Source organism: Myotis daubentonii, chromosome 1, assembly GCF_963259705.1.
Source record: "Myotis daubentonii chromosome 1, mMyoDau2.1, whole genome shotgun sequence".
NCBI classification, from domain to species: Eukaryota; Metazoa; Chordata; class Mammalia; order Chiroptera; family Vespertilionidae; genus Myotis; species Myotis daubentonii.
Window position 1 is genome coordinate 93740963 of NC_081840.1, and position 22592 is coordinate 93763554.

The 22592-nt window shown below is 41.0% G+C and overlaps 1 protein-coding gene across 10 annotated transcripts in view; it reads left to right on the plus strand.

Annotated features, from left to right (window-relative positions):
* The window catches only part of LOC132242196 (selenide, water dikinase 1), a 32605-nt gene extending 11417 nt beyond the window's left edge, over positions 1-21188 (plus strand). For 3 of the 10 annotated variants that reach the window (XM_059711109.1, XM_059711122.1, XM_059711117.1), the window contains exons 3-10: positions 382-417; positions 521-624; positions 3525-3632; positions 4589-4743; positions 6335-6425; positions 8673-8772; positions 15578-15790; positions 19257-21188. In XM_059711109.1, coding sequence (XP_059567092.1) covers positions 382-417; positions 521-624; positions 3525-3632; positions 4589-4743; positions 6335-6425; positions 8673-8772; positions 15578-15790; positions 19257-19471 — 1022 coding nt within the window. In that variant the 3' untranslated portion in view covers positions 19472-21188. Of the gene's footprint in view, positions 1-365; positions 418-449; positions 625-3524; positions 3633-4588; positions 4744-6334; positions 6426-8672; positions 8773-15577; positions 15791-19256 lie in introns of all 10 variants that reach the window. The other 7 variants (XM_059711132.1, XM_059711137.1, XM_059711141.1 and 4 more) reach the window with 7 other exon arrangements.
* The last annotated feature ends 1404 nt before the right edge of the window (positions 21189-22592 follow it).

Below are 22592 nucleotides of genomic sequence, written 5' to 3' on the forward strand. Positions count from 1 at the left end.
TGATGAATTCCTATTCTGGCTTTGTCTTCTTTTTTTCTAATTGTTTTCATGTTTGACTAAAATGTGGAAGTAATAATACCGTTTTATGTGTGTAAAATATTTTACAGATTGTCTGTTGGGAAAACAGTAATGCCTAAAGATAAACTCAAATCAACTATAGATAAAACAACCAAGTTCCATTTCTGCTATTCTCATCTTTAAAGAAATTCTATATGGTGCCAGTCACATGATATAGTAATACAAAGGAAAGAATCTGTTTAAGGCACTATTAAGGGCTAAAATTATAGCATATTGAATGTGAGTCTTCATGACTAACAAATTTTACTCTTCTATCTTTAGCTAGTTATGTTTCACATTTATTTCAGTTATCCTTCTTGATAGGAAACACATTGCTGTATTGGCAGCATGCAGTGTTCCGTAAGTATCTCATACAAAACTCTCCTATTCAGAACACTGATGGCATAAGATGAAATGGCGTTTCCTGTTGACTTGTGGATTATGATGACTTCCATCTTTGCAGGCATTGGGATGGATACTTGTGTCATTCCTTTGAGGCATGGTGGTCTTTCCTTGGTGCAAACCACAGATTACATTTATCCTATCGTCGATGACCCTTACATGATGGTAAGTTTGACTTAATATGTTTTTACATCTTGAACTGCTGTTCAGTTGGTTTTGGGTTGTAGCTGGGGGTGTGTGTGTGTGTGTGTGTGTGTGTGTGTGTGTGTGTGTGTGCGCGCGCGCGTGCGCGCGCATGCATTTATCCTATCTAATAATAGAGAAACATGGTAATTTTTTTTTGAAATATATTTTATTGAGTTTTTACAGAGAGGAAGGGAGAGGGATAGAGAGTAAGAAACATTGATGAGAGAGAAACATCAATCAGCTGCCTCCTGCACACCTCCTACTGGGGATGTGCCCGCAACCAAGGTACATGCCCTTGACCGGAATCGAACCTGGGACCTTTCAGTCTGCAGGCCGAGGCTCTATCCACTGAGCCAAACCGGTTAGGGCAAGAGAAACATGGTAATTAACCATAACTTCGCTACCCTTCCCATTGGCTAATCAGTGAGATATGCAAATTAACTGCCAACCAAGATGGCGGCCGGCAGCCAGGCAGCTGAAGCGAACAGAAGGCTTGCTTGCTCCAGTGATAGAGGAAGCCAAGGTTCTCCACCTGCCGCTGCCGGCCTCTGAGCTTGCACTCTAAGAAACATTGTTGCAATTATAGAAGTTAAACAAGCTCCAGAAACCTGCTTTCAGCCTGCAGAGCTGGAGCAAGCAGGACCGAAACAGTGTTACAATTATAGAACCCAAACAAACCAGATACCTGCTTGCTGGAGCCAAGCCTCAGAGCTAAATCTGGCTCTCAGCTCCAGTGACAGCCATAGAAGGTAAATAAATCCCAGAATAAAAAAGAAAAAGAAAAAAAGGAGAGGTTGGGAGTTTCAGTCACCCGTCAGCCTGAAAACGGCCCTCAGCCCCTCACCCAGACTGGCCAGGCACCCCAGTGGGGACCCCCACCCTGAAGGGGGTGTGATCAGCTACAAACAGCCATCAGCCCGTCATCCAGGCTGGCCAGGCACCCCAGTGGGGACCCCCACCCTGAAGGGGGTGTGATCAGCTGCAAACAGCCATCAGCCCGTCATCCAGGCTGGCCAGGCACCCCAGTGGGGACCCCCACCCTGAAGGGGGTGTGACCAGTTGCAAACAGCCATCATCCCCTCATCCAGGCTGGCCAGGCACCCAAGCGGGACCCCCACCTGATCCGGGACCTTCAGGGCAAACCAGCCAGCCCCCACCTGTGCACCAGGCCTCTATCCTATATAGTAAAAGGGTAATATGCAAACTGACCCTAACAGCAGAAGGACTGGGAATGACTGGTCACTATGACACACACTGACCACCAGGGGGCAGACGCTCAATGCAGGAGCTGCCCTCTGGTGGTCAAGGCGCTCTTCCATGGGAGGAGCTCTGCTCAGCCACAACCAGGCAGATGGCTGCCAGTACAGCCGTGGTGGTGGGAGCCTCTCCTGCCTCCTCAGCAGCGCTAAGGATGTCTGACTGCAGTTTAGGCCTGCTCCCCGCTAGCAAGTGGACATCCCCCAAGGGCTGCCGGGCTGCCAGAGGGATGTCTGATTGCCATCTTAGGCCCAATCCCCTGGGGAGCGGGCCTAAGCCAGGAGGTGGTCATCCCCTGAGGGGACCCAGTCTGCGAGAGGGCACAAGCCGGGCTGAGGGGCCCCCCCACCCCCAGTGCACAAATTTTTGTGCACCAGGCCTCTAGTTTTTTTATATTCATATTGTTCTCATCCCACCACTGATCTGACTCCTGCAACTGCAACCATTTGATCTGTTTCCTGCTCACCTTTGGTATTGCACATGAGCAATTAGGCAGAAATCCCTCTGCTTCTTTTGTGCAAGAACACCTGCTGTCTACTAACTTTCTGTTGACTGGCATGTTTGTAATTTTTTTTCTTTCTTCGATATTTGTAAACCCCTCATTCCTGTGCTTCAGGCCAGAGATGTTGCCATACCCTGTATAGGTCTAATCCTAGATGTTTCCGTCCAGAATAGAGCTCATCACAATTTAACTTCTTGACCATTTATTCTGATTCTAGGCATTCTCACCCCCAATTGTGTTATATACTCACTGTGTAGAAGATTTTCTGAACTGCTGGATCCAAGTTCCTGTGTGCCAAGGGCACTAGGATCAAGCTGCTCACAGAGAGACTTGGGCCATGAGGCAGCTAAATGGGGGTGGGGGCGGGGTGCCAGTGACAGGCACACAGGTTAATAGAAACCTGTTTTCCCTCCACACATCCATCTGTTCTCTCCTCTAAAGCAGTATTCCTGAGAGGCTGAGGTATGCCACACCCCAGGTGTTCCACCTGACCAGGTGGCAAAAGTAGCTAGAACCAGAATTCATCCCTTTTCCAGCATCTCCTAAAAGCATCCGAGAGAACCCCCTGTAGCCCTAACTAGCACTTGGCACCCAAGTTGTAAACCACTTGTTGCCTCGGTTAAAAGAAGGTACAAAAATTTCTCCATCCAAGTGTATAGAAATCATCTTCTATAATCAGTAAAGTTCACATTTTTTTTTTTTTTTCAGAATCTGTTTAGGATAAGTGTCTGTTTCCAAGTTTGCTTTCAGATACGTGTTTTCACTCCACAGCTCTTCCTCCCAGACTATCCCTCCAACCTTGCTCCCCCTGACATCTTCCCACTCCCCGTGTTCCATCGAAATAAACTGTAGGCTTCTCCCAGTGTTTAGAATGGGAATTGCCTGAGAAAGAAAGGTGGGAACGGGAATAACTTGGAAAAAGTGAATGGCTTAAGTGGTTCTGTGATTAAGGACAGGTAATCAGTCTGCAAATCACAGAAACAGGACCCCATCCCAGTAGCTGCTATTCCTGGAAAGTACCTGGGTTCTCTTGGGAGGTATTCTGTAGGCTCCCTTTGTTTCAACACATGGGAAGTCCCCATCCTCCTCTTCCCTTTTTCATGTTTCTGCTTTCTTCCAGGGCAGGATAGCATGTGCCAATGTACTCAGTGACCTCTATGCAATGGGGGTCACAGAATGTGACAATATGCTGATGCTCCTTGGAATCAGTAATAAAATGACCGATAGGGTAAGTAGGAGATGGGCCAGCTGCTTACTGTCTGTTGTCTTGGTCACTTCACTTGGCTGGTCAGCCCTTCTTTTCCCATCTGTAAAGTGAGGACCCCAGGCTGCATGGCTTCCATATTTCATCCTTTTCTCCACTTCTTGGCAGTTACTAGTGAATTAAAGTAGTCTGGCCTATTCATATTTTCATTTCCACCACCTGCTTCCCTTTCTTCTGGGTAGACTAAAGCCAAGGCATTTAGGTTTGTTTTAAAATCTAGGCCACAGTAATAGCACCTTCATGCCAGGCCTGTGGACTGGACTAGCTTTACAGACCCAGGGCATGCGGCCCCCCAGGGGCCAGGCCCTTTGGTTGCTGGTTGGGCACTGATGTAAGACAGTGATGGGGCTGGGGAGTCACGTGTATTCCTGTGCTTACCTAGCAGTATCTATAGCCTTGCTACCTGTACCTGTTCTCTGACCCAGAGATGAATTCTCTCTTAGGTTATTTTTGAAAGGTACTTGTTTTTTTCCCCCAAAAGAAGTTTGTCCTGCCTCTTAGAAAAGAGAGTTTTCAGTAGGCCCTTTTCTGCCACCACAGATGTGCATTTGAGCCATTGTTTGCACACAGCCCTTTGGGGGAGGGTGGTGGGTGCATATTAAATGAGTCTTGGAGTTCCTAAGGACCATTTACAGAGTTGGCTTAGATTTCGGGTAGCCCTGTGCACCCAATCACATTCCAGTTTTTATTTCTCTATTGTCCGGGCTTCATTCACATTGTAACCTGGAATATCTTCCAGCTCTTGGTAAAATGGCTAGTGTAAACTATTCCATCTGCCTTTCTTATTGCCTGTACAGTCTGTGAACTTTAAGGACATCCATTAGGGTTTTATGATCCTCTTTATAACTACAAGTGTAGACTCTTTTCTTGGTTTTGAACTGAATTATGTGACTTTTACTTTGTGTCCTTTTAAACCCTAGGAAAGGGATAAAGTGATGCCCCTAATTATACAGGGTTTTAAAGATGCAGCAGAGGAGGCAGGAACGTCTGTAACGGGTGGACAAACAGTGTTAAACCCCTGGATTGTTTTGGGAGGAGTGGCTACAACTGTCTGCCAGCCCAATGAATTCATCATGTAAGTTGGTTTTGTTCCATGTCACCTGGCCTGGTTCTCTTTCTTTTCTTAAGATAGATTCATTGAGATATAATTTGCATACTATAGAATTCACCCATTTAAAGTATATAGTTCAATGGCCTTTGGTAATATTCACAGTTTTGCAACCAATACCAGGGTCGATTTTAGAACATTTTCATCACTCCAACAAGAAACCCCATTGCCGTTAGCTGTCCTGGCTTCTTTTACTTTACATAATATTAGCATAATATTTTTAAGGTTCATCCATTTTGTAGCATGTGTCAGTATTTGACTTCTGTTTTTTAAAGTTATTAGTATTTATAATTGAAGTATAATACATATAGCGAAATTTTATATAATATAAAACCCAGTATTTTAAAGTATAGAATTCATTGTTTTTGTGTGTGTTCAGAAGATTGTGTAACCGTTATCACTATAAAATTCCAGAATATACCAATCAATTCTCCCCCCAACCCCACGCCCAAAGAAGTCCTATATCCATAAGCAGTCACTCCCAATTCCCTCCTTTCTCCATTCTCTGCAAACCACTGATCTACTTCCTGTCTCTGGATTTGCCTATTCTAGGCATTTCATTAGATAGAATCATATGATATGTGGTGGTTTGTGTCTGGCTTCTTTAGGCATAATGCTTTCAAGTTTCACCCATGTTGTAGTATGTATCGGTACTTCATTCATTTTTATGGCTGAATAATGTTCCATTGCATGGACATACCACAGTTTATTCATAGGTGATAGATCTTTGGGTTATTTCCACCTATTTATGAATGATGCTGCTATGAACACATGTTTTGATTCTCTTCGGTATATATACCTCAGAGTTACTGGGTCATGTGGCAACTGTCAAACTGGTTCCCAGCAGCAGTGTAGGAGGATTCCAATGTCTCCACATTCTCTCCACTATTTGTTACTGTTTTTATTTCATTTTTTCTATAATAGTTATCCTAGTGGGTTGAGGTGATACCCACAGTGGTTTGATTTGCATCTCCCTGGTGGTTAATGATATTGAGTACCTTTTAATGTGTTTTTTTAGCCATTTCCCTTCCTGGAGACAACCATTTGTACCAGTCTTCAGTAATCTGAGTGCCAAATATGAAACTTATTACTGGTCAGTCTGAGTTTGAAACTTTGATGCTGAAATCACCAACACATTAGACCACCACAATTTGAGCCAAATCCCACAGCCTGAGAAACAATCTGTTTCAAAAGTCTTATTGCCTCAGAAGCATGGTGGGTCTGTATTGAAAATTACACACCAGCATGGCTGAATCAGGGCCTGATCAGGCCTTTTGCCTTTGAAGGCTAAGTGATTTACTTTTTTATACATTTTATTGGAGGGCTGGATCTAATAGGTAATTGGCAGACTCTTCTATTCTCTTTCAATGTTTTTGTTCCAGTAGTAGTAGCTTCAGTAGCAAGTTGCAAAGCTGCAACACTTGGTAGTTGTGGCTTAAATGTAAGTGCTTGCAAATGCACTGTTTTTTACCAGCCTTTTCTTTCTCCTGTTTAACTGATGATGAGTTCACCTTCTTGGTTCATTTGGCCAGACCATGCCCTTGCTCTTTTTTTTCAGGCCAGATAACGCAGTGCCTGGGGATGTGCTGGTTCTGACCAAGCCCCTGGGGACGCAAGTGGCCGTGGCTGTGCACCAGTGGTTGGATATTGTGAGTAGCCATGCCTGCGGCCGGGGGGCAGGGGGACTGAATAGAAGTTTTCAGGATTGTAGTAGTTTCCTTGTGGGATTTGGAGAAAAGGGCTTTCATTGCATTCAGATCACGTATCTCTTTAATCTAAGATGTATCTGCTGCTGGAGTAAGTGCCACTTCTTATCCATACAGGAAGCCCTTGAACATGTTTTAACCTGTTTCAGGTCTAGCTCTTCTAAATGTCACCAGCTTGTCTTCTAAAAAGGAGCTCCTTTAGTGTCACTGCCAGGGAGTTTAGTATCCGTCACGCCCTATAGAAATACTAGGATTTGTCCATGGTTTTTTTTTAATTAAATCAGGATATCATGTACTGAATACTTAAAGGAGGTAAGCCCCAGCTTGGGGCTTTAACGAAGCCTCATAAAGAGAATTTGTGAGGCAGTGAGTTTAGTTTATTTGGTGCTGAAATAGTAACACAGAACATTTTAATAAATAATTACCTTGTAGAGAGAACATCTAGAATACACAGATATTTATCTCGAGTCACTTTTCCACTGAGCTAGAACCATAATTCATTTAATATTTTTCCCATTGTGATTACAACTCAAAAATTAATATGATTTGTGGTGTATCTCACATATCTTGGTGCTTTTAATTTCTACAACTATCATCTGAAACTACCAGTCCTGATAAACAGTTAGAAAAGAAAAACAATTTTATGTTATTTATAACCAAGTATATGTTGGATTGATGCAAAGAGTAGAGAAAATCTCTAAGGCTGCCACAGTCTAGTCATTTTTCCCTTATTCAGTGATGATGGGGAGATTTCTCATCAAGTAAGATCATCTGTAAATCTAATTGGAAGGCCATTACAGGGTAGTGATCCACAGAGTTGCTTTGCAATTCAATCAGTCAGATCTGAGTAATTCAGCAAGGTAATTGGAAACAGGTGTGGCAGAGGGGCATAAAAAATGAGGGGTTTGGGATCTCTCCTCCCCACCTCACCCCCAAACTGACACCTTCTTTGCTTTTATACCTTGTTTTTTCAATTTTGAGCATTAAAAAAAAAGTTCCAAAGACTATGTAGCACAATACCCTTTTTATAAAAGTCAGAAGCAACCAAAGAGCATATTGTATGCTTCTATATGTATGAGAATACTATTTTTTGAAAGAAAAGGGAATGACGAGTATAAAATTTAGAGAAGTTGTTACCTCTGAGGAAGAGTTGGGGAGCAGTGGGATTAGGGAGGAACACATAGACTTGTTATTGTATTTAGTGGTAGATTGTTGGGTATCATTAAAAGATAAATGAATGCATGTATGACTTATGGCCATTAATGGACCATGATGACAATCTATCAAGAACCCGTAATCATGCCCTGGCCGGTTTGGATCAGTGGTTGGAGTATCGGCCCACGGGCTGAAGGATCGAGGGTTTGATTCCTAGTCAAGGGCATGTACCTGGGTTGCAGGTTCTCCAACCCTGGTAGGGACGTGTGCAGGAGGCAACCAATCGATGTGTCTCTCTTACATTGATGTTTCTCTTTCTCCTTCTCTCTCCCTCCTCCCTCCTTTCCTCTCTAAAAAATCAATGGGAAAAAATATCCTCTGGTGAGGATTAAACAAAAAAAAGAACCCATAATCATGGTGCTGGCTTCTTTGAAAATCAACTGAGGAAAAAGGGAAACACCTTTTTCTCCTTCCTTTTATGATACATCCTTTGTGGTCACTATGACTGTCCTTAGTGCTAATGCAATCAAAGTTGCTTTCCCCATTCATTTGTCTATAAGATGCTTTGATCCAGAATTAGAAAGTCAATAACAGTATAATTATATGAAAAATAAAGCCATCAGATTTATAGGAGAGATGGAGAGGCAAACCAAAGGACATTCAAAGCTATTCATGTGAGATTTACACCCTACCACAGAGAAGCTGCCCATGCAATACCTTTTATGGCATGCGCACTGCAGGCATATGTCCTGCTGCTTTTACTAGCCAATAAATTGCAGTATAGTATTTGACTGCAGAAATGTGGGTCAAGAACACAAAAGATACCTCAGTGATATGTTTAATGGACACCTAAAATAATAGTTTCGGGGGAGGGGGGGAGGTTAGAAAATTTAATTTTGCGTACAAAATTAGAAAAGTAAAATTCCCTATAGGTTGACTAGAGAAAAATGGGCTTTTTCTTTCAGTCCTTAGAAGTAAAGGTTAATCACATTCTTCCACCCCCCCTTTTTTCCCTCACCTATGTTCCTATATTAGCCTGAAAAGTGGAATAAAATTAAACTAGTGGTCACTCAAGAAGATGTGGAGTTGGCATACCAGGAGGCGATGATGAATATGGCAAGGCTCAACAGAACAGGTATTGGGGCGGAAGGTTGTCTGTTGCAGGGGTCGGCAAGTTTTCAGAACAGGGTCAAGATGGGAAATATTTAGGCTTTACAGGCCACATACCGTCTCAGAAGACCATTCTTAGCTGGAGGAACATATCATGGTCCAGATTGGGCCAGTGACTGCAAATCTTCCTGTATTGGTCCCTGGTTTTGGACACCTTTGGGATTGAGAGCAGTATATACATGTATTTGTTATATGTATTTCCTTTCAGCCAAAGGGGGAAGACAGGATCCTATTCATAGGATTATTAAAAAGAAAAAATGTCAATGAAGTACCAAAAAGAGTGACTAGCATGTGGTGTACAAAGTTCTCTTCACTCAGTTTCTATTTAATGAGCACCTATAGTGTGTTTTCACTCTTCCAAGTGCTAGGGAGACTGCAATGAACAAATAGACAAAAGTCCCTGCTCTCTTAGAGCTTACATTCTAAAGGCTGGTTTGAGCCTGGCTGGTGTGGCTCAGTTGGTTGAATGTTGTCCCATGCACCAGGAGGTCACTAGTTTGCCCTGGCCGATGTGGCTCAGTGCTTAGAGCATCGACCTCCACACTGAAGAGTCGCAGGTTTGATTACTGGTCAGTGGCATGTATCTGGGTTGTGGGTTCCATCACTGCTACCTGCAGAGGCAACCAATCCATGTGTCTCTTACATCAATGTGTGTGTGTGTCTCTCTCTCTTCCCCCTTCCCTCACTCCCATCACTATCTCTACGAAGCAATGGGGGAAAAAACCCTCAGGTGAGGACTAACCAAAGAAAGGTGCCAGTTTGATTCCCAGTCAGGGTACATGCCTGGGTTTCTCTCTCATCAATGTTCCTATCTTCCTCTCTCCCTAAAAAAAAGCAATAAAACATTTTATTTTTTAATTTATTTTAAAAGCGTTTTTATTTATTTTAGCGAGAGAGGAAAAGAGAGGGGGAGAGAGAGGATAGAAACATTGATGAGAGAGAAACTGATAGGCTGCCTTTCTGCACGCCCACTCCTAGGGGCTGAGCCTGGCATGTGCCCTGATTGGGAATCAAACCAGTGACCTCCTGGTGCATGGATTGATGCTCAGCCATTGAGCCACACTGTCTGGGCTCAATAAAACATTTAAAAAAAATTTTTTAAGGCTGGTTTGTTTCCTAATTATCTGTACAGAGCAACCCACACAGGTGTTTCTCTAATAATAAAATATGTGCAGGGCTTAAGGAACAGCAATGTAACATCCATGTGCCCACCATCTCATATGAGAAACATAGTGTGGCCTTGGAAGCCCGTAGGTGCCCCTCACATTCAGTTTGTAGGTTCCTGCTTAGGGGTAACCATTGTTCTGAATCTAATGTTTATTCTCATGCTTTTAAAGTTTTTATCACATAGACTTGTATTCTTAAGCAGTAAATTAGTTTTGCATTTTTTGTTTCATTGAATCATATCTGTATCTGTTTTTCCTGCTGTTTACTGTTTAATGTTCCTGAGCATTATCCCTGGTGTGTGTACCTGTATTTCCTTCATCATCTCCACTGTGTATTTTTTCACTCCGTGACTTACTTATCTGGCCACCTGCTTTTGGGCATTTGGGTTGCTGCTGAGAACTTTTCTTGGTAAATAGTGTGCTACATTTAAAAAAATTCTTTAATATGTTTTCTCTTCCTGTTTATTGTATATATTTTTTCTGTAAAAAAAAGAAAAAGTTCATTATGGAAAAGTTTTTTGAAAATGAAAAAAAGAAGAGAAAAAAACATTATCCATAGTCCCTGTCCCCCAAACAGCTTCTCTTAATATTTTTATGTATTCTTCTGGGATTTTTTTCTGTTTGGTTGGTTAGTGGTTTACTTTTGTTTTATTGTTAATATTTTAAACTTGTGGTTGAACATTTTATATGTGTTTGGAATCTGCTTTTATTTATTTAACTAGAGGCCCGGTGCACGAAATTCGTGCAGGGGGCGGGGGTGTGTCCCTCAGCCCAGCCTGCACCCTCTCCAATCTGGGATCCCTCTCACAATCCAGGACTGCTGGCTCCCAACCGCTCATCTGCCTTCCTGCTTGATTGCCCCTAACCGCTTCTGCTGCCAGCCTGATCACCCCCAATCACTCCCCTGCCAGCCTGATCGATGCCTAACTGCTCCCCCACTGGCCCAGTTGCCCCTAACTGCCCTCTCCTGCCAGCCTGGGTCCCCCCCAACTGCCCTCCCTTTCAGGCCTGGTCCCTCCCAACTGCCCTCCCCTGCAGGCCTGGTCACCCCTAACTGCTCTCCCCTGCTGGCCTGGTTCCCCCCAACTGCCCTCCCCTGCAGGCCTGGTCCCCCCCAACTGCCCTCCCCTGTCGGCCATCTTTGACCACATGGGGGTGGCCATCTTGTGTGTTGGAGTGATGGTCAATTTGCATATTACCTCTTTATTAGATAGGATATTACTAACACTTCTTTCTACATTATAATTCTAGTACACATAGCTTTTAATGGCTAAATGTTCTATCAGAGAAATATATCTTAGTTAATTTATCTTTTGCCTACTTTTGAGCAATTGATTTGGAGATAAGATTTTTTCCCATAAATTTTTTTCCTGTATTCCAGGAATAGTTTTTTGACTATATTCCAAAGTTGAATAGTAATTATTTAATTCTTTGTCCTCAGATGCCTCAGCACTTACAACCAAGGCTTTTCATTTCTTCCTGTGTCACTTAAACTATTTAAGGAGTGTTTTTCCTTTTTTGTCCTTCAAATTGAGTAACAGTGGGAAAGTGATTGGTAGTGGATTTATTTTTACCTGTATTTATGTTTCCCCATCCTTATTTTTTATATGTTGTTGGTAGGGATAAACATGGCAGAATGCTTGTGGAGGAATATTTGGTAATACCTAGCAAAAATTAAGCATACATTTATTTGACCTATCAGTCCCACTTCTGTGAATGTCACAAAGTTACAATGGCCAAAATATAAAATGACGTATACAAGGCCATTCATTGAAGCACTATCTAGAATTGCTCAAACAATCCACATGCCCTTGGATGGGTAGCTGAATTATCTAGTCTGTATTTACACATGTAGCTTGAAAAGGGTTGAGAGGTCTTTATTACTAGGGAGCTATCTTGGATATGAGTAACTGAAAAAAGCAAGGGCAGAATGATGTTTACAGTATGCTATATTTTGTGTATTCATATGAATATGAAGTAATGACTGTTTTATACTTTCAAAAAGAAGCAATGGAAACAAATCATTAGTAAAAATTGTTACATATAAGGAATTAGGGAGGAAGCAGACTCTGAACATGCATTGTTTTATAAGTTTGACTTTGGAATTTTTTATGTCATTTTTTATAGGTTAAAATTTTTAATTAAAAATAATAAAGTAACTGTCTGGTTAGGCTGAGAATCTTCCAAATTAAAAAAAAAAAACATTTTTAAAATAAAAAAGCACATCTTACAAATCCAAACCACTTTTTTTTTAAGTTGCCTAATATATACCAACTTAATGACAAAACCATGTAGGGAAGAATTATATGAAAGAATCTAAGTAAAAATTGTAATCTTTAATTTGGAATTATCAATAAAAACTCAGCATTATTTTCCCCTCTAAAATGCTATTGCCCTAGTTGGTTTGGCTCAGTGGATAGAGTGTCAACCTGGGGACTGAAGGGTCCTGGGTTTGATTCCAATCAAGGGCACGTACCTTGATTACAGGCTCAAACCCCAGGCCTGGTCAGAACTCGTGCTGGAGGCAACCAATTGATGTGTCTCTCTCACATCATTGTTTCTCTGTCTCTCCCCCTCCCTTCCACTCTTTCAAAATCAGTGGAAAAATATCCTTGAGTGAGGATTAACAAAAAACAAAAACTTACTTCCAAGTCTTATCGAAAAGGTCTGAAGCAATGATAACCTGTTAGTAATGAACACCTACTGCCATCATTCTGATCTGAAAATTACCATTTTCCACAAAAAATGCTAGGATTCCTTGGGGAAATGGCTGATTCTAACGGACTAGAAATACAAAAGATAAGCCTAGGACATCCTATGCCTGAAAGTAATGGTGTTACCAACAGCTGTTGTTACATCACTTCACATAACTCAGAGGCACCCACCAGTCAAATTGGAAGGGCTGGGCAACCTGAGTATTAAGAAGAGTGACACAGTCAGTTAAGTAGATCAAGGATCTAAAAATCAATAACATCATAGAGATGAAAATGTTTTTGGTCACGTTTGGAAGTTGCTGGGCACCAACTTGTTTGAAAATAAATAAAAGGAACCAACCACACATTTTACTGTTCCTGTATAGGCTGTGCTTTGGGGAAAAGCAAATACATTTTTTAAAAAATCTTCATAGAAGAGTCACATCTAATAAATGCAGGAAGAATGATTGAATTACATATTTGCTATTTTTTTGCTATCCCTTTGATGTAGTAAATATCAGTGGCAGCTAAAACTACAGTCATCAAGATGGTGTGATATTGGTGAAAGAATAGAAAAACATATCTAGCCGTAGTTGGTTTGGCTCAGTGGATAGAGCGACAGCCTGTGGACCAAAGAGTCTCGGGTTCAATTCTGGTCAAGGGCACGTACCTCAGTTGCAGGCTTCTCCCCAGCTGGGGCCCTGGTCAGGGTGCATTCAGGAGGCAACCAATCAATACGTTTCTCCCACATCAGTATTTCTCTCTGTCTTTTCTCTCTCTTCCACACTCTCTAAAAATGGGAAAATATCCTCAGGTGAGGATACTAGAGAGTTCAGAAATAGACTCCCATAAGTATAGTTAACTAATCCTTGACAAAAGAGCAAAGATAATTCAGTGGAGAAAGGATAATCTTTTCAACAAATAGTGCTGAAACAACTGGACATTTACAGGCAAAAAATGATTATAGACACAAGCCTTATACCTTTCATAAAAATTAACTCAAAATGGATTATAGACCTAAATGTAAAATGCAAAACTGGTGCACTCCTAGAAGATAACAAGAAAATTAGGTGACCTGGGGTTTGGTGATGCCTTATAGATACAACACCAAAAGTACTATCCATAAAAGAGAAAAATTGAAGTTGGATTTCATTCATACAAAGAACTTCTGTGAATGACACTAAGAGAATAAAAAGGCAAACCACAGACTTGAAGAAAATCTTTGCAAAACACAATTCTGACAAAGGACTGGTATTCTATGTAATTAGGGAATGGCAATTTAAAACAAGTTACTACTACATGCCTACTTAAAAGCCTAACACTGACAATACCAAATGTTGACAGCGATATGGAGCAATAGGAACTCTTATTCCTTGCTGATGGGAATGCAAAATGGAGCAACCACTTTGGAAGCCAGTTTGGCAGTTGGTTACAAAACTAAATATACTATTATCCAGCAGTTGTGCTCCTTAGTATTTACCCAAATGAATGGAAAATTTCTGTCCACTCAGAAATCTGCACAAGTTGTTTGTCACAGCTTTATTTATAATTATTAAAACTTGAGATCCTTCAGTAAGTGAATTGATAAACTGGTGCATCCAAACAATGGTATATTATTGACAGCTAAAAAGAAATGAGCTGTTACGACATGAAAAGATTTGGAGGAACCCTACACATATTACTAAGTGATAGAAGCCAATCTGAAAAGACCAAGCACCATAATTCCAACTATATGACATTCTGGAAATGGTAAAACTACAGACAGTAACAAGATCAGTGGTTAGCAAGAGTAAGAGAGAGGGATGAATAGGTGGAACACAGGATTTTTAGGGCAGTGAAACTTATCTGTATGATAATGTAATGATGGATACATGTTACATATGCATTTATCAACACCTACTGGTATAGACATCAAGAGTGAACCCCAATGTGAACTATGAAATTCAGTTAATGTATCAAGATTGGCTCATCACATAGCAAATGTACCACACTAATGGTAAATATTAATAGGAGAAAGGGGGTATATGGAAACTTCTGCACTTTCCACTCAATTTTCTATAAACCTAAAACTCCAGAAACAGAATTTTTTTAAAATTAGAAAATAAGAAATTAGCCTGGCCGGTGTGGCTCAGTGATTGAGCATCAACCTATGAACCAGGAGGTTGAAGTTCAATTCCTGGTCAACACTTGCCCAGGTTGCAAGCTCAATCCCCAATAGGGGCTTTGCAGGAGGCAGCTGATCAGTGATGCTCATCTTTGGTGTTTCTCTCCCTTCCCCTTCCTTTCAAGTAAGAAATTAACTTTCCACTTACAGCAAGATTGCCTGGAATTTAAGTCAGTCTTTAAAAGTCCTGTTTGCCCTGGATGGTATGGCTCGGTTGGGCATTGTCCTGTGCACCAAAAGGTTGCCAATTTGATTCCTGATCAGGGCCCATATGCCTGGGTTGCTGGGCCGATCCCCCAGTAGGGGGCGTGCAGGAGGCAGTTGATTGATGTACTCTTGCACCAGTGTTTCTTCCTCTCCCTCTCTTTAAAAATCAGTAAGTTGTGCTTTAAAAAAAAGTCCTCCTCTTTGATTTTACGATGGTTTAGACAGGCTTACCTTTTGTTGTGATTGTAATTTTTCCATACAGATTTTTTAGCTTACTAAGAAGTTACTGTTAATTGAAGCAGCTGATAGTTCTAAGTAGTTGAAATTGAAATAAACTTTTACAATTTCTGTATGGATTTTGTTGATTTTTCAAAATTACATTTTCATTTTGATATGCCAATCTCCCTGACAATTAGGAATTTTGAGATCAAAGTGTATTTAAGATTTTGACTTGAGGAAAGATGGGGTGATTTTGTTTGTTTTTCTCAGAAAGTCTCCATTTATTACACCAGATAATAAATTTCTTTTCTGGTCTCTTAGCTGCTGGACTCATGCACACGTTCAATGCCCACGCTGCCACTGACATCACTGGCTTTGGAATTCTGGGCCACGCACAGAACCTGGCTAAGCAGCAGAGGAACGAGGTGTCCTTTGTGATTCACAACCTCCCTGTTCTGGCCAAGATGGCTGCTGTGAGCAAGGCCTGCGGAAACATGTTTGGCCTCATGCATGGGACCTGCCCGGAGACATCAGGTACAAGGATCCTGGGCCCAAATCTGAGGATTAGAAATTAGTGAGGCTGACGGAGAGTTTCATGAGAAAGAAGCCAAACACATGAGCATGACCCCATTTTGTGTGAGGTCAGTGCTGATAACCTTGGTGGTCTTAGCAACAGACGTTCTCAGCCCCTTTGTGCTGTAGGTTACCAATCTCCCGCCATCCTGTGTGCAATGGAGCAGTCTTGTTTAAGTCCATTGTTCCCTGTGTTTGGTGACAGAATGGGAAGAAGGAAGATTATGGGGAAAAATAACTCACTACTCAGTTTTCATTGGAAACCTGGCATTTAAAATAATTAATAATCATAGTTTACACTGAACAGGCTGTTTTTTCCTTGGGGGTAAAAAAAAGTCTAAAATTGCTTTAACAGTGAAATAGTATAGTATGTTTCCAAAGTGCCATTTTTTCTTTTGACCCATTTTTCTCCCCCCTTCACTCTTGTATTTTATCCTTTAAGTCATCCTTTTTTTTTTCAGTCTCTTATTTTTATTTTCTTTCCTTGATAATAGTAAAGTAGGTTTTCCAAACCCATATATGAAAAAATTGACAAAATCAGTTTACCTGTTTTTATAGATTTTTGTAATTAAAATTAAGTATGTATGAAAAGTTTAACAGAAAAGTTTTCTATATGTATTACAGTAATTTTTAATTTATACTGAATAGGTCTAGTGAATGTGTACATTCACCAGTCACTGAGTAAACAAATGCTCACGGCTGGGGCATCTTAGCACACATGGGAACATCGGCCCCAACATGTTAACACTGCTGGGCTGCATATGCCCAGCGTCAATCCATGAGTCAGGAGATCACAGTTTGCTTCCAGGTCAGGGCACATATCTAGGTTGTAGGCTCGATCTCCAGTAGGGGGCGCGCAGGAGGCAGCCAATTGATAATTATCTCTGAACATTGATGTTTCAATCCCTCTTTTTCTCTCTAAAAATCAATAAAACTATTTTTTAAAAACTGCTGTATAGCCTAAACGGGTTTGGCTCAGTGGCTAGAGCGTCGGCCTGCGGACTGAAAGGTCCCAGGTTCGATTCCGGTCAAGGGCATGTACCTGGGTTGCGGGCACATCCCCAGTGGGAGATGTGCGGGAGGCAGCTGATCGATGTTTCTCTCTCATCGATGTTTCTAACTCTCTCTATCTCTCTCTCTTCCTCTCTGTAAAAAATCAATAAAATATATTTAAAAAAACAAAAACAAAACTGCTGTATAAAGTCATGCTACGTGCTATGCAGTGTAATCACATGCTAATCATTCACCAAGTGTTTATGAGCTATGACTCTTGGATTTCAATTTGTAGACTATAGTTGTAGACATATATTTATTTATGTCAGTGTTTTTCCCAACGTATGACCTATTTGCAAAAATTTGTTTTAAATAATAGTGAATTGCCCTAGATGGCTTAGCTCAGTGGATAGAGCATCGGCCTGAGGACTGAAGGGTCCCGGGTTCCATTCTGGTCAAGGGCGAATGCCCGGGCTATGAGCTCGATCCCCAGTAAGGGTGCATGCAGGAGGCAGCCGATCAGTGATTCTCTCTCATCATTGATGTTTCTATCTCTCTCTCTCTCCCCCTTCCTCTCTGAAATCAATAAAAAATATTTTTAAAAATGAAATAAAGTAATAGTGAATTAATAACAACAAAAAACCCCGTTAATTTAATTATAAGCAAATCTTAGTTAAAGCACTTTAAAATTAACAGTGTTAATTTTCACATATGACATACGGACCAGAAATTTTGTCCCTTAAATCCGAAGTCTGTTAAGTCAAGGTCCACAAAATGGAGGATTTATTGTACCTCAGTAATTTCCCTATCCTGGCAAAAGAGTTGAATTATCTAGGGATTATGCATGCCTAGCCATGGCTGGTGTGGCTCAGTTGGTTGGAGCATCATCCCATATACCAAAAGGTGGCGAGTTCGAGTCCAGATCAGGGCACATACCCAGGTTGTGGGTTCCATCCCCAGTTGAAGCAGGTGCAGGAGGCAGCCAATTAGTATTTCTTACTTGGTTGTCTCTCTCCCCCCCTCCCTCCCTCTCTCTCCCACCTTCTTTCTAAAATCAATTTAAAAAATACACACACACACACACACACACACACACACACACCTAGACCTGTTCCCTAGGAAACCCAGTTCAGTCAGACGGGTGGGCATGGTCATCAATAATTACAACAGCTTCTCAAAAGATTCCGGAGTGCAGCCAGAGGCAATGACCACAAAGCCCTGCTCACATGTCAGTCTTGTATGACCTATTTGCAGAAGGGTTGTGGTTCTCTGGTAAGTCTCTCAGTTTAATAGAAGATCCTGTCTTTAAGAAAGAAGCAAAGTCTGCTTCCTCTTCCCAAAAGCGGCCTAAGGTGACCTCTAAACATGGTTCACTATTCACTTCTCCCAGAAAACCCCACAAAACGATGCAAATCAAGAGGTTCACATCTTCACGTTCACTTTCCATAAAGAGTGCTGAATTTTTGCCACACATACTTGAGAGTGCAGAGAGTAATGCTGAACTTAAGGGTTTAGATGTGGATTCTCTGGTAATTGTGCACATCCAGGTGAACAAAGCTCCCAAGATGGGGTGCAGAACTTGTAGAGCAGATTGTTCCTAAACCAGAAGAGGAGGTTGCGCAGGAGAAAAAGATATCCCAGAATCAACTGAAGAAACAAAAACTTAGGGGCCAGGCCCTGGCTGGGTGGCTAAGTTGGTTGGATCAGAGTTCTGTACACCAAAAGGTGGTGGGTTCAATTCTGGTGAGGGCACATACCTAGGTGGTGGGTTCCATTCCCAATCAGAGTGCATACAGGAGGTAACATTAATGTTTCTCTCTCTCTCTCTCCCTCCCTCTCTAAAAGACAGTAGAACATATCCTCAGATGAGGATTTTTTAAAAAGGAAACTTGTTTTTAATACATTTTTATTGATTTCTGAGAAGAAGGGAGGAGGAGAGAGAAATAGAAACATCAATGATGACAGAATCATGGATCAGCTACCTCCTGCACACCCCCTACTGAGGATCAAGCCTGCAACCTGGGCATGTGCCCTGACCTGGAATTGAACCGTGACCACTTGGTTCCACCGGCCAGGTGGAAGCTTTTGTTTTTAAGTATTTCTTTCCCTGTGGTAGGAAAAAATAGCTACCACATATGTGATTGAGGCCTCAAACACCTACTACACAGCAGTGGTTCACAAGTAAGTCATCTTCACAGTTTAAAGTTTGTTATTGTGTATATGTTTTTTATTAGAGAAGTTTTCCAAGAAACAGTTTAATTACAGTTTAATCTGGAATAGATGAAGGCAGAACAGCACAGGCTTCATTGGAAGGGGCAGCTTGAAGATAGAAGTTCTTGGTTGAGCGTAGATCTGCAAGATTTTTTTGGAAAGAGTGACGGAGAAACTGCTCACAGAGCATCACAACTAATGATAATCATTTTTTCTTTGCCAGGAGGCCTTCTAATCTGTTTACCACGTGAGCAAGCAGCTCGGTTCTGTGCAGAGATAAAGTCTCCCAAATATGGTGAAGGTCACCAAGCATGGATTATTGGGATCGTAGAGAAGGGCAACCGTACAGCCAGAATCATAGACAAACCCCGGATCATCGAAGTCGCACCACAGGTGGCCACTCAAAATGTGAATCCCACACCTGGTGCCACCTCTTAATCTAGACCGAAATAGCTATTTGGTTTTGTTTTTAAATAGATCTATTTCCTTTATCAGCATTTCAATTAAAGACTATAAACAGCAACAACAAAATCTCATTGTGTCTACACATCTGGTGACCTGAGGTCTATTTGTGAATGGATGCAATTAATAAGATAAAATCCATTGCCTTTTTTTCCTGTTACATTAACTGAAGATGCACCTAATCTTGAGGCAGCTTCTGAGTTGAGAATTATATTGTTATCCAATACTGTTGATTCATTTTGAATCTTTAGACACTTATCTCTTGCCGCATAGGCTCTTTTTAAAGGTGCTTTCACATAGCACAGACATTACCAGTCGTAGTGTCAAATTGCAGTTTGTGTCTTTCATTTCATGTATATTTATCATCAGTTTGATCTTTTTTAAGTGTCTTGAAAGGTATTCTGGAAAGATGGAATTGGTGACACAGTGGTATCCCAGTAGGTAGAAGGTTGCATGATTCCTTTGAGTTTTGATTTGTAAAGCCTCGTCGTCTAATTCAAGAGCATCTCTTTGACCCAGGATGTTTCCCAATATGCATTCAGTTAAACAAGGCAGGTGCTTAACTCTGCATGGAAAGCACTTAGAAGATAAAAAGGAAATTGTCTTTCTTTTTTCTTTTTTGTAGCCTTCCTAATATTTACAGTAATATCATTAACTGCATTCTTTATCAATAGCAAAAACAGGATACTTTTTGCAATGTAATTAGATGTTCTATAGTGCAACAAGAAATTGCCTTCTAAAAGGGGGGGAGGGTTCATGTATAATATTCATTTACAATTCAATATATAATTACACAAATAATTTTTAAATAGAATCAATAATAAAGACTGTTCTGTGGATGGTAGTGCATAATACATTTTATATTTTGTATAGTGATTTCAGGCCTTTTGTTTTCTTAAAATCAGCAGCTATTTAACCTGATTCTGAGCATTACTTTGTCCTTTGCGCCAGAACTATTTTGTGCACGCTTTTTGTGATGTGTTAAAAGTCTGCATTGCCAACATTGCAGCTCGAACTTAAACTTGTTATTCAAGTAAATATTTAATTTTTTTTATTGCTCTTGTATAACAGATTCCCCTTTTAGTATTATTTTAGAAGCATTGGGAGGGTTTTGGCTAAAGTACAATTTATTGGGGAAAACTAGATTTTAGTTTTATAAAACTTTTAAGTCTTTCATGGGACCTATATTTTCTTGAATTAAATTTTGTAGTTCTAGAAAAAATAGGCGATCTAAAAAGGTGTTTATCTGTGTTACTTAGAAGCATAGACTTCCTTATATTGTAACCTACTAAGCGATCTGGAGGGATTCCTGTCATTAAGCACAAGTGCACTGACCCCTCAAGTGTCTGCATAAGAGAACAAGCACCACATCGCTGCAGGTTTCCAAATGCTTCCTACATACAGGCCCAGAGCCATGTGAACCCATCAACTTCTTGCCAAAGGAAACAGCCACTGGGGAGAGAAAGCCCTGGAAGAGGCTTTACCATGGACACTCCCCCTTTCGGAAGCCCAAGAGCAGCCTGTCTGGCATGTGTCACGAGCTCAAGCCATAGAATGGTGTGCAGTACCTGAGAGGCTGCTACAGAACTGAAGTTAATTGGACATTTTATAGGGATTTATACAGATGTTGGTCCTCAAAAACTATAATCCAGTGGTCTGCAAAATAAATGGTGTTGGAAACCTCTGAGATGAACATGCTGTCAAACTTTTTTTTTTTTTTTAATACACTAGTGATGCCTAAATCTGAACAACTTTCGATGTAGATCAAGTCTTGAAGACTGATGATTTCCTTGGTGGCAGGCCTACTGAAATCAAGATGTGCTTGAGGAAATTATCTTTGAGAAGATTTATATATATGATAAAATGTTGGGTAATTAGAGGTTGGTGTCATTCACGTGATCCAGGAGGAAGAGCTGTTCTTAAAGAGTGTTTCTCAGCAACCAGGTCCAGCTCACCTGTGTTAGAATCACTTGGGGATTCTTGTCAAAGGCAAAATCTTGGCTCCACCCCAGATCTGCAGTCAATATGGGGAGCATGGGACTAGGGACTCTCTTAAGCACCCTAAGTGGCTATCCACTAAAGTCAGAACCACAGGACGAAAGGAACGGTGCAGAGGGCTGGGAAAGGCAAAGAAAGGAAGAAAAGTGAACTTGTTCTTAAAATATACTTTTCCAGGAGTTTTTCTTTTACATGCTGACCATTCTGTTTATTGACATCTGGGCCCAGCAAAACAAAAAAGCCCAAGTGTCTTGAAAGATCCTTGAAGAATCAGGTGATTGTCATTGAGTATTTGTGACCATAGTATTTGATAAAATCCATGTAGAATATCTTTAAGTGAGCTATTAATAAATAGACCATTATCTGGCTTCCTGGAAGCACTTTAAAACTTCATATTGAGGTGTGTTTATCTTGGTATAGTGATTTATTTTCTGTAAGCCCTATGATAATTGCATCCAAAAATGCAGTTTGTTAGAATGCAGAGAATTAGTGAATACAGCCTGAAGCGGTTGGGCCCTGGTGAGGTCAATTCCTTCAGGCAACAGGAGGTATTTCCCAAGGAACATCAAAGTTAAGCTTATTTGCTGTGTTGAAGCATTTATTGTGATTCAATCCAGGAAAAGAAACTGAAATACTGTGCAAGCAATATGTATTTTTTCTTTTTTTTATCCTCAGGAGAGGATATGTTTATTATTTTGTTTGTTTTTAGGGAGAGAGGAACAGAGAGAAAAACATCAATTCGTTGTCTTTAGTATGTACCCTGAACCCACAACCTGGGTATGTGACCTATCAGGAATTGAACCTGCCACCTCTGAGTATGGTAATACGCTCCAACCAACAGAGCCACACTAGCCAGGGCAGGATTGTTTCCTTTCCTACATAATTGGCTAAGGCTTTAAAATAGATCAAATCCAGAGTTTTCTTATCAATGCTCATGATTACTGTCAAATGGTTGAAAAACAAAAATTTTAAATTACTATATCTGTAAATGGAGAGTAGAGATGGTTGCCATGGGCTGGGGGAGGGGAAAAGGAGCAAATGTTGGTCAAAGCCTGTAAACTTCCATGTAAAAGATGAGTAAATTCTGTACAGTAGGGCA